The 11981-nt window shown below is 37.5% G+C and overlaps 1 protein-coding gene across 2 annotated transcripts; it reads left to right on the forward strand.

Annotated features, from left to right (window-relative positions):
* Positions 1-771: 771 nt before the first annotated feature.
* On the forward strand, positions 772-7667 carry LOC109209259 (phospholipase D delta-like). 2 transcript variants are annotated; one of them, XM_019372493.1, is made up of 11 exons: positions 1065-2033; positions 2280-2396; positions 2929-3123; positions 3310-3612; positions 3695-3763; positions 3897-4044; positions 4491-4639; positions 5227-5385; positions 6853-7053; positions 7155-7471; positions 7560-7667. In XM_019372493.1, exons 1-10 carry the CDS (start codon positions 1065-1067, stop codon positions 7449-7451), a joined length of 2607 nt encoding a protein of 868 aa, XP_019228038.1. In that variant the 3' UTR covers positions 7452-7471; positions 7560-7667. The 2 variants fall into 2 exon arrangements, with proteins under 2 accessions (XP_019228037.1, XP_019228038.1); XM_019372492.1 differs by having other exon boundaries at positions 772-2033; positions 7155-7667.
* The last annotated feature ends 4314 nt before the right edge of the window (positions 7668-11981 follow it).

Raw genomic sequence — 11981 nt, forward strand, 5'->3', positions numbered from 1 at the left:
GAGAAGGGAAGAGTATTTTTGAGTTGCCCACCTTTTTTTTTTTGCATTACAACGTTACAAACTAGTTATGGAACATGTTCTTTTCAATATTTGGTATGTCTTGGACCATGCCTAATTCCATCTCAGAAATGCTGAAATGATGGACCAGAGAGGGTCTACCCAAGAAAGCTCAAAAGACCTGAAACATTGTTCCTCAAGTTATCTGGTGGTCTGTCTGGCTTGAAAGAAACAATAGAATTTTTGAAGGCAAAAGAAGAAATTTATAGTGCCTTAAACTTAAGTGCATTTTGTTGATCGCTTTTTGGTGCCAACTGATTTTTGTACCAGATATAGATGATACTTTAGACGCAATTGATGATTTGCACAACCTATAATTACGCATGTTGTACCGGCTTAGTGCAAATATTTATATAATATATTATTTACCTAACAAAAAAAATAGAAGGGAAGAGTATTTTTGGTAATGACAACTAAAACTTTACACAATTTTCCATTTGAAGCATGCGAATTTAAGTTGGAGTCATAAAATAACAGAAGTAATCGGAGGAACAAGTCATCTGTTAGTTTTAAGGGCATTTTTAAGCTAAAAAGTGAGGCTGAGGGCATTTGTGGTTCAATAGGGAGAAAGAGGGTAATTTTGAGCCAAATTCAATAGGTTAAGGGCATGTTTGGGTCTTTTCCGAAAACAAAAAAATATGCTAGCTGACATATCACGGTAAGTTGATATGCGCAGGGTAAATATTGCTCAGTTTTGGGCTTCACGCCCTCCTTGTTTACCATCTTCTTTTAACCTCCACACCGCCACCCTGTCCCGGTCAACAGTTTGGAGTCGTAAAATCTCAGCAAAGCTAACAGCTACGTGCAGTTATTCACACGTATATCGTCACAACGTGCCACGGCCCCATTCTCCTCCCCCATACCAGTCTTCGACATACTCTTACTTTCCTAAACCCTACACTTCGTATATCCTTTCCTCTCTCTCTCTCTCTCTCTTTCTCTATTTCTCTGTTTAGTATGTTTCTCTAAAGTAGAGTAATCGCTGGTGCATAAACAAACAAACAAAAATGGCGGAAAATTCATCTACAGAAGACTTAATCTGTTTACATGGAGATTTGGAGCTTCACATCCTTCAAGCGCGTCATTTACCTAACATGGACTTAACTTCCGAGCGTCTTCGCCGTTGCTTCACCGCCTGTGATGTCTGCCGGAAACCTCCGACTGAGTCCACCGCCGACGACGACGGAGACAATGGCGTTCCCAATGTGAAGAAAAACCCCGATCAAAAAATCCATCACCGGAGAATAATCACTAGCGACCCTTACGTCACTGTGTCGGCACCTCACACTGCTCTCGCCCGTACACGTGTCGTAACCAACTCCCAAAACCCTGTTTTTGATGAACATTTTCATATCCCCTTAGCACACCCTATCGACTACTTAGAATTTCGCGTTAAAGACGATGACGTTTTCGGTGCTCAAGTTATGGGTAAGGTTAGAATTCCGGCCGAAAAAATCGCCTCCGGTGAGATTATTTCCGGCTGGTTTCCCGTTATTGGCGCTTCAGGGAAACCTCCTAAACCTAACACGGCTCTTCGGCTATGGATGAAATTCGTTCCATATGATACAAACCCATTGTACAAGCAAGGTATTGCTTCAGATCCTCAACATTTAGGTGTAAGGAATACGTATTTTCCGTTGAGGAAAGGGAGTTCAGTGAAGCTGTACCAAGATGCTCATATAAGCAATAGTTTTAAGCTACCGGATATTGAGTTGGAAAATAATAGAGTGTATGAAAACAATAGATGTTGGGAAGATATATGCTATGCAATTTCAGAGGCCCATCACTTGATTTACATAGTTGGGTGGTCTGTTTTTCACAAGATTAAGTTGATTCGAGAGCCCACTAGGCCATTGCCCCGTGGCGGTGACTTGACTCTTGGTGAATTGCTTAAATATAAGTCCCAAGAAGGGGTGCGCGTTCTGTTATTAGTTTGGGATGATAAAACTTCCCATGATAAGTTCTTTATTAACACGGTATGCATCTTTTTAACTGTTACTTTTTGGATATTTTCTTTGCTGTTGTTTTAAGTATTTGTTTAGGTAGTGGTTAGATTAGAATATTGTGTTAGTGTTGCTAGTTGATGCTATTATTCTAATGGTGTGCTCAATGTACATTATAATGTTGTATTGTCTTTTCTTCCAAGCTTACGAATGAGTGCATCAATAGTTGTTGTTCTTGTTTGTCAATCTCACAATAGTTTGAGATGGGACTTGATGCAGGCGGGAGTAATGGGAACTCACGATGAGGAGACCAAGAAGTTCTTTAAGCATTCCTCTGTGATCTGTGTTTTGTCGCCACGTTATGCTAGCAGTAAACTCAGCATTATCAAGCAACAGGTTAACTTTCATAACCACTTGCTCATTGTTATTTAATGTACCCTGACATCTTGTGATTGCCGACTTCTTTATGCACCTGTGAGAAGTTATTGCCTCTTGAACCATGTCATTTCAATAGTTTGCATTCGGAATCAGGCATTCAATATGGTGGAGAATGTTCTGATGAATTGGTAGAAAATATTCTTTAAGTTTGCGGAAAAAAGATAGGGATCAAGGAAGAGCTGAAATGGTTCAGCAGAACAACATAATATATGAATGCTTGCCTTGTGTTGCTTGACAAGAATACTGTCCTGAATGAGTGGACTAAAGAAATATAGTTCTTCTAAAGCAGCAGAAATTGAGGTTTTGATGGGCTGTGTGAAGCTAAATTTTGTTTGGATTGCATAAATGTTCCTTCTGAGAGACCCTTCAATGTTTTAATGAATTAAAATCAATTAAACCAACTTCTGTAGCTTTTGAATCCATTATTTCCCATATACAGATATTCTGATGAAATGATTATGTGACCTGAACATTCTACTATTGCTTCCAGGTAGTGGGAACCATGTTTACGCACCATCAGAAGTGCGTACTGGTAGATACACAGGCATCCGGTAATAATAGAAAAGTTACAGCATTCTTAGGAGGTCTTGATCTCTGCGATGGTCGATATGATACACCCGAACATCGCCTATTCCGTGATCTTGACACTGTATTTAAAGATGATTTTCATCAGCCTACGTTTCCTGTGAGTAGTATTTGTTCCCAATGTTTCCTTGAATAATTCTTGTATGTGTCATACGCACTCTGTGTTTACATGTGTTCTCTGTCCTTTTTCAGTGACACAGTTTCTTTCTTGTCATTATTTCTTTTCTGCATGGCTCTCTAAGTCGATTGTTTCTTTTTCTTTTTTCTTTTTGGTTGCATGAATTAGCCAGGGACCAAGGCTCCGAGGCAACCATGGCATGATTTGCATTGCAGAATTGACGGACCTGCTGTATATGATGTGCTTATAAACTTTGCTCAGCGATGGAGGAAAGCAACAAAATGGAGGGAATTCAAATTGTTTAAGAAAACAATGTCCCATTGGCATGATGATGCTATGATAAAAATTGAGCGTATCTCATGGATTCTAAGCCCTGCTTTTGCTGTTTCAAAGGAGGGTACTGAAATTCCAGGGGATGATCCCAAACTACATGTATATGGAGAAGGTCACTCAGAAAATTGGCATGTACAGGTAGATATTCTTTTGTACTGTGAATATCTTTCATGAATATGTTACATCCCTTTCGACTCTCATCATCATTCTTATATTGTAGATCTTCCGCTCCATCGATTCTGGTTCAGTGCATGGTTTCCCCAAGAGAATTGATGTCGCGCAGGCACAGGCAAGGAAATCATAGCCTTTTATCCTTTTTCCAAACTTCTGCTGAAGTAGCTGTAATGTGTAAAGAACTCTAGACAGAAAAACTTGTTTTCCGATCTCAGTTCACATTTTCTTTGGCGTTATATATGTTGCAGAACCTTGTCTGCTCAAAAAATCTGATAGTAGATAAAAGCATTGAAGCAGCATATATTCAGGCGATAAGATCCGCTCAGCATTTCATATATATTGAAAATCAGTATTTTCTTGGATCGTCATACGCTTGGGAATCGTACAAAGATGCAGGTCAAATTTTAATCTTCTGCTATGTTTCTGAATTGCAATATACTAGACTCCACTCTTTAACACCATATGAATGTTGGTTGGCTCTATATTCTTATCCACATGAAAAGTTGATGAACTATTGCAACTTAATGCATTGAAACTCAGAGGTAAAACTTGATAGTACTGTCAGAATCTGGTTCAGTACAAAAAATTATTATCGAAATGCCCATCTTGCCACTTGGAATGCATCCTTATTTGTAAGTATTAGAGAGTTGCTTTGAACTTGTAGGATTCCAAATTATATAGTTTCCTTGAAAAAAATGATGGTTTTGAGAATGTGCAACCTTAAAGAAAATTTGTAGCTTCCACATAGTTTTCCTAATATTTCTTTTTGAGATGTTCTCATTTCTGCGCATTCTTGTAGTTGTTGCATTGCTTCCTATTTCATTTGTTGTCCACTTGATCAGGAGCGGATCATCTGATACCAATGGAATTGGCACTTAAAATTACTAGTAAAATTAGAGCGAGGGAACGGTTTTGTGTATATGTTGTCATGCCCATGTGGCCCGAAGGCGATCCTAAGTCAATCACTATGCAGGAAATTCTCTTCTGGCAGGTAATTTTTTCGTGAAACTCTTTGATTTTGTCTTTTGGATTTTATAAAAGATGGTCGATAGTTTTAAATAGTCAATGATTAGGTGATACTGGCCTCAATTATGCGGCTACATCAAGGATACTTCCAGAATAGAGATGCCAGCTGTCTAGAACGGTTATTCCATCCAAAAATCAGAATGTAGTAGTTATAGGGTGTGCATTAGCATAAATCGTACCTACCTTTTTCTAATATCTACAATCTTGCCTATCCAAAAAGATATTCTTTGTTTAGTGTTTGAAAGAGCAGATATTCTTATCTTTTTGGGTAGTATATTTCTTTCCTTAGACATGGAGGGACAATTGAGGAAAATGACATCGAGAAAGAATGTTCATGGCATTATTTATGTCTGAGGACCTGATATAATGAGCGAGGGGAGAATTTGATAAAGGATGCGCGACTTTCCATGACATGTTTTCTTCACGCCTCCCACTGTTATTATTGTACTGTGCGATTTTGATTGTGATTTTTGAAGAAACTTGTGATCTGGAAAAAAGTGTACAAGAACAGAAAGAAACGCACTTTTTAAGATTTTTGTATGCTTTCAACAGAGCCAGACAGTACAGATGATGTATCAAGTTATTGCAACAGAGCTCAAGTCGATGCAGCTCTTGGACTCACATCCTTTAGACTATTTAAATTTCTACTGTCTTGGTAACCGTGAAGAGATTCCAAGCTCTATCTCTCAACCTTCTGGTAATGGTGATAAGGTAATGACTTAAGGAATATTCTTCTTTACATTTTCTTGTAAATGTATATACACAAAATACACATGAGAGCAACTGAAGTGAAGGCTGCCTTTAACATTGATGAATATAGTTTCTAGAGTTTTAAAAATAGCTACTTGACTTTCTGAATTAATTGTATCTATCGTCTAAGGTCTGCGTACACTCTACTCTCCCCAGACCCCACTAGTGGGATTTTACTGGGCATGTTTTTGTTGTTGTTGTTGTATCGTCTAAACTTTAAAGGGTATCAAATTTCCTAAACTCTGTTTCTTTCACGTCTGCTCGAACTCTATATTGGTCTCTCATGCGCTTAGAACAAATTCATCAATTATCATATCTATTTCACACTTTCTATAGGTTTTGATGTTCCACCCTGAAAATCTATTTTTTGTGCATCACTAAACAGTATAAATTAACATGCTTAAGATTCTGGCTAGACCTGTTTCCCTGTGAACTTTTCACTTGATTGTATCTATATGCATATTACTCTCTTAGGAGTACTAGAATCAAAATCCAGCATTATGATGTGTTCCTCCTGGTTGTTCAATTACGGCATTATGCCACATAATGTCTTGCATTATTGGAAGATCTTTCTGAATGGACTCAATGTCTTGCATCTGTGCATTCCAGACATAATTTTATACTCATCGGTAAATAATTTATTCAATAGCTTGATTACAATAGTTGTAGCATGCTTTACTATGGATTGCTAGACCATTTATGAGCGAGTAAAACTGACTTGTAAAGGTGAGAGAGAGATGACTTCTTCAGCGTTCACGAATAGAATAGAGTTTCTTTAGGCACAGACCAAAACCGAACCAAATAATTGGATCCACGAGGAAATGCCGGTAATCAAAGCCTTAGTCTGATTATGTCGTGAGGGACTGAATCCAATCTCCTTAAGCCGAGGGTAACAACCTCTCTGCTTTTATAGGGTAGGGGTAAGGCTGCGTACACACTACCCTCCCCAGACCCCATGTATGGGATTAAGCTGGGTTTTTTGTTGTTGTTGTTGTTGGACTGAATCCAATCATAAACCCGGAAATGAAACGAAGTTCACTTTCATCAAGTCGGTAAAGTAGGCATATGAATCATTTTGACTTAAGACTTTTGTTTCGGTGTAGGAAACTTATCGAAGTGCCATATGTTGTGGTAATCATGTGCCCGAAGGAATTGAAAGTATTCTATTTCTAGAAAAGATAATAAAAGAACTTTCAAAAGTAAATTCAATTTTATTATTCAGATTCAAAATGCTACTTGGGAACTGGTATCTTGAACTTAGCTCTGTATCCATATGTTGTCTTTTTATGCTTGTTTCTATTTCCTTCAATGTGTGAAACACTTTTCCCTCTTTATGTTTGCTTGTCTTTGTTTTATTTTGCATATCTGTATCTTATCAAGCTTGAATAAATGTTTTGAGAAGTTATCTTATCTTTGTCATGCAACCAGGTCTCAGACTCATATAAGTTTCAGCGATTCATGATATATGTTCATGCCAAAGGAATGATAGTGGATGATGAATATGTTATTATGGGCTCTGCCAACATAAATCAACGTTCTTTAGCTGGGTCAAAGGACACAGAGATAGCTATGGGTGCCTACCAGCCTCATCACACTTGGGCAGAAAATCAAAGGCATCCACGGGGACAGGTTAAACAGAAAAGCATTACTTCGTTTCCTAAAATTAATCTCGATTTTGTTGATCAGAGCAGAATCAGCTAATTTATGTACTCACTTTTCTTGATCTCCAGATTTATGGATACAGAATGTCCCTGTGGGCAGAGCACCTTGGAAGGATAGAAGAATGTTTTGAGGAACCAGAGGCATTAACATGTGTGAGGAGGGTGAATGAGGTTGCTGAAGATAACTGGAAGAGATTTGCAGCTGAAAGTTTTACTCCATTGCAAGGACATCTACTGAAGTATCCCATGCTAGTCGATGCGGATGGAAAAGTAGGTCCGTTGCCTGGATATGAGTGTTTCCCGGATGTTGGGGGTAAAATACTGGGGAATCATGCCCCTACTATCCCAGATGTTTTGACAACATAATCTCAAGAATTAACATGATTGTGAGTCTCTCTTGGCACCGTAAAGATATATAGCTGCGATATGTTAGATTGTAATTGTTTGTACATTTTTCTATGTTGTACAATACAGGTTAGAAGACAGATGGAAATGATTTGATGCGTGTGAAATATTTCTGGATATTTGATTGTTGATTTGTATTTGTGCTGAATAAAAGAGTAGCTGCAGTCTTTGATGTAATATCTGTGGATCTGATGGAACAATTAGTCTAGACGAATGGGAGGGAGACTGTGGATTTACTCTCCCCGGTGTCTACTCCTATTCAACAAGAACTAATAAGTGATCAACCGGAGATCACATTGGCGGATATATATATATATATATATATATATATATATATATATATATATATATATATATATATATATATATATATATATATATATATATGGTAATAATTAATGAGATCACTTAAGTGATTATAAATAATACATGAGCGATTGAGATAACACATGCGATTTAGGATTTCACCAGGTTCTCCTACTTTATAAAAAAAGTCTGGTAATAATTAGTAAGTGATCAATCAAGTATCAGTAAGACGATCATATATAATGCATAGTCGATTTTTAGATTATACATAGGCGATCTATGATTTTATCAGGATCTCTAACTTCGTGAAAATAAATTCTGGTAATAACTAATAAGCGATCATAAACAATACATGAGTGATTTCTTCCACTTTATAAAAAAAATTCCTTGCAATTTCTAGATAATACATTGACGAACTATCATTTCGCTAGGATCTCCCAATCTATAAAATGATAAGCGATCAATCCGAGATCACTTAGTCAACCATAAATAATACATGGGCGATTTATAGAAATCACATGCAATTTATGATTTCGCCAGGATTTAAAAATAATAATCATGGTAATAACTAAGAAGCGATCAACTGGAGATCGCTTGGGTGATCATAAATAATATATGGACGATTTTCAGATAACATAATACACGATCTATGAATTTGGCAAAATCTCCTACTTAATAAAAATAATACTGGTAATAACTAATAAGCGATCAACCAGATATCACTTAGGCGTCAGAGATAATACACGAGCAATTTCTAGATAACTTATAGGCGATTTGTGATTTTACCATGATCTCTCACTTTATAAAAAAGTGATAGTGGTAATAACTAATAAGCGATCGACCGGAGATTACTTATGCGAGCATGACTAATAAATGAGCGATTTCTAGCTAACACGTAAGTGATCTATGATTTCACCAGGATCTCCTATTTTATAAAAAAATGATCCTAGTAATAGCTAATAAGCGATTAATTGAACATCACTTGAGTGATCCACTACACCAGATTTCAAAAAATGAGAAGTACTCCTATCTCCCCATTTTTACCCAATGAAACCAGAAAATAAAATGTACATTCATCCAAAAGATCAACTATGAATCGCTCTAAGTATAAATATCCAAGTATACATTTACGTGTCACAAGTTTTGAAGGAATTTTGACACTTGACGAAAAAAATGGAAAATTGATTCATCCACTTGCTTCTGCACGGTAGAAGATATTCGGGAACTAAAATCACTATAATTAAATGGTTGAAGTGAATGATCAAACTCAAGAGAGTAAAAATTATACTAAAAAAGATTCTTTTAGAAATATACTAAAAAAGGGCAACGACGTAAAAACGAGGAAGAAGAAGCAATCAACGTGCAATATGTGTTTCTATTGCTAATTATGTATGAAATCATTGCTTGTTAGACTTTTTTTGTGTTTTGGCTAAATTAAATATGAAATTGTTGCTTGTTCAGTTCTTTGTGAATCGTCTAAGCTATCTTTTTTCTCTCCTACAGTGTGCATTTCTAAGAGATGCCTAGCCATGCGAGTTTCACTATTTCCAGTAGGATATGTTGTTTGATTTTAGTATTCTTCTCTAGTTATTTTGTAATAAAAAAAAAAAAAGAATGTACGATAGCCAAAACAAAAATCTACTTTTGATATTTGCAAAATTACTTTTTTATTTTGTTATTTTCAATAACTCACCCATTCTTTCGGTTAAATGATTTTGTAGATTTTTACAAATTTATTTTTATTTTTATGTCTTTTTTATAAGAACGTTTTATTTTTACACATAAAATAACTGAAAATATACAAAAAAAAACTGTAAAAAAGTTATTTTTTTGGTTAAAATGGATATTTATATATTACTAGTAGCCAAAATTATTACATATCAATGTCACTGACGGGGTATTGTAGGACCCCAAGCATAGCAATGTTTTGAGATATGGTGTCCATATTACATGCCACAAAATTCCTAACAAACTCAGTTTCTAGGATGTCTGCCCAAAAAACATCATTGGTAAACATCGGAGGAACTGGAAGTAGACTAGATCTGCCCAAAAAAACTATCTTTGTTGCTTCCTTTGCCATTGCATTTGCCACCCTATTCTGCTCCCTGTAAGTGTGCTTCACCACGACTGTGCCCATCCTGTGTATTAGTTACCTGCATTCACAAATCATAGAGTCATATGTTAGGTTACCTGTAATTAGCATTTGTATGATTTCGGCCGAGTCTGTGTTGATGTCCAACGGGACCCAATTGTTTTGTTCAGCAAGTTGCAGTCATTTTAGGAAAGCCTTCAATTCAGCCAAAGTGTTTGTTGTATGTGGTGTATTCTCCATAAACCCTATTATCCAATTCCCACTATGGTTTCTGAATACACTACCTAATCCTCCCATGCCTGGGTTGCCTTTAGCTGCGCCATCAGTATTTAGCTTATAGAAACCTCTTCTGGGTGGCTCCCATTTAACAGTGATTTAGTGAGTTATTTTGGTGGAAGTATTTTTTACCAACACAAAGTATTCAGTAGCTTTAGAGATGGTGTTGGCAGCGTTGATTCTATCTTTTTTGTTATTGAACAAGTTGTGATTTCTGCATAGCCAAATATGCAAGAAACAGAAAGGGATGATGTTTTCACAAAGGAAATGACCATTGAAGGTTTTTTTCCTAAGTGTATTCCAAGTGGTGGGCCATTGTTGGGGTGAGAAGATGGGGTCCTGTTGCCTGCTCTCAAGAGATGATTTGGAAAGTAATTCTTGCTAGAATTGGACTGCATTTATGCATTCAAACAAGATATGGTCAATTGTTTCTTCATAGTTGTGGGAGAAACAACATTTTGGGTTACAGTTGATCCCAGTTCTGTGAAGGTAGCCCCAGTAGGTAAGCTTATGTGTGTCAGAAGCCAGATGAAGCTCTTGATTTTGTTGGGTGTATGGAGTTTCCAAATCCAATTGAAAGTTCCTTCATCTTCTATTCCATCATTGTTTTTATTTTTTCTAAGGAACGAGTAAGCAGAACTATTAGTGAATGACCCACTAGTAACTAATCTCCAAATTAGTTTGTCATCTTTGGTAGGATTTGGGGGAATGAAGACAGAGACGAACCTTGCGGAGGAACCCTTAGGTTTTCGGGGCATTAGATTCTCACCAATGTTTGTGTTACAAGTCGACATTCTCGCTTCCACTTCGTCCACCACCACTCGCGCGGAGGCTTCTCTCTAAGGCGGAACGCTCCCCTACCGATGTATTTTTACATCCCACAGCTTCGGCAGATTGCTTAGCCCCGTTCATCTTCGGTGCAAGAGCGCTCGATCAGTGAGCTATTACGCACTCTTTCAAGGGTGGCTGCTTCTAGGCAAACCTCCTGGCTGTCTCTGCACTCCTACCTCCTTTATCACTGAGCAATCATTTAGGGGCCTTAGCTGGTGATCCGGGTTGTTTCCCTCTCGACGATGAAGCTTATCCCCCATCGTCTCACTAGCCGACCTTGACCCCTGTTATTTTGAGGTCATATCTAGTATTCAGAGTTTGCCTCGATTTGGTACCGTGGTCATGTTGGAGATGTTTGGGGGTAGTTCTATGGATATGGTGGAAACATCCCAAATCCCTGATCTGTAGACAGTTTCTACATTGGCAGTTAGATCATTTTCAGAAAAGGGGCCTGTAATCATGTCCCTAATTGCTGGCTGGTTAGGAATCCATGCATCACTCAGGAAGTTGACCATGTTTCCCTTATGGACTACCCATCTACTTGCCTTCCTGCAAGTATCCCAACCTTTGAGAATGCATTGCCATGTAGGGGATTTAGGGTACCTAAGGGTTCTACGGGTGTGGTTCCAATTAGAGTGTTTAAAAATGAGAACTCTAGCCCATAAGCTGGTTGTGTTTTGATAAGTCCTCCAGGCTAGATTTGCAAGGGCTGATTTGTTTTTCAGATGAGCTTGGTTAATCTAGGGGGAAAGTTGAAAGCATGAAGTGTGTCCCTGATAAAGGACCACTCCAGCCTGTCAAAGGCTTTTTCCAGATCAATTTTGAGGATCATGCTACCATGTTTCCCTTTTGTTTTCCTAAAGTGAGTGATGTACTCTTGTGCAATGATAGCATTGTCAGAAGCTCTTCTATTGGAAAGGAAACTGGCCTAGCTAGGCCCTACGATATCAGGCAACATTAGCTTGATTCTGTTTATGATGATTTTG

This window comes from Nicotiana attenuata, unplaced genomic scaffold (genome assembly GCF_001879085.1).
Source record: "Nicotiana attenuata strain UT unplaced genomic scaffold, NIATTr2, whole genome shotgun sequence".
In the NCBI taxonomy this organism is placed as follows: domain Eukaryota; kingdom Viridiplantae; phylum Streptophyta; class Magnoliopsida; order Solanales; family Solanaceae; genus Nicotiana; species Nicotiana attenuata.

Bases quoted from the DNA above. Each gene is read 5' to 3' on its own strand.
- LOC109209259 (XM_019372492.1), top strand. From the start codon at position 1,065: ATGGCGGAAAATTCATCTACAGAAGACTTAATCTGTTTACATGGAGAT. The intron at 3,124-3,309 runs GTGAGTAGTATT...TGCATGAATTAG, and splicing joins TTCATCAGCCTACGTTTCCT to CCAGGGACCAAGGCTCCGAG. The intron at 4,640-5,226 runs GTAATTTTTTCG...TGCTTTCAACAG, and splicing joins AGGAAATTCTCTTCTGGCAG to AGCCAGACAGTACAGATGAT.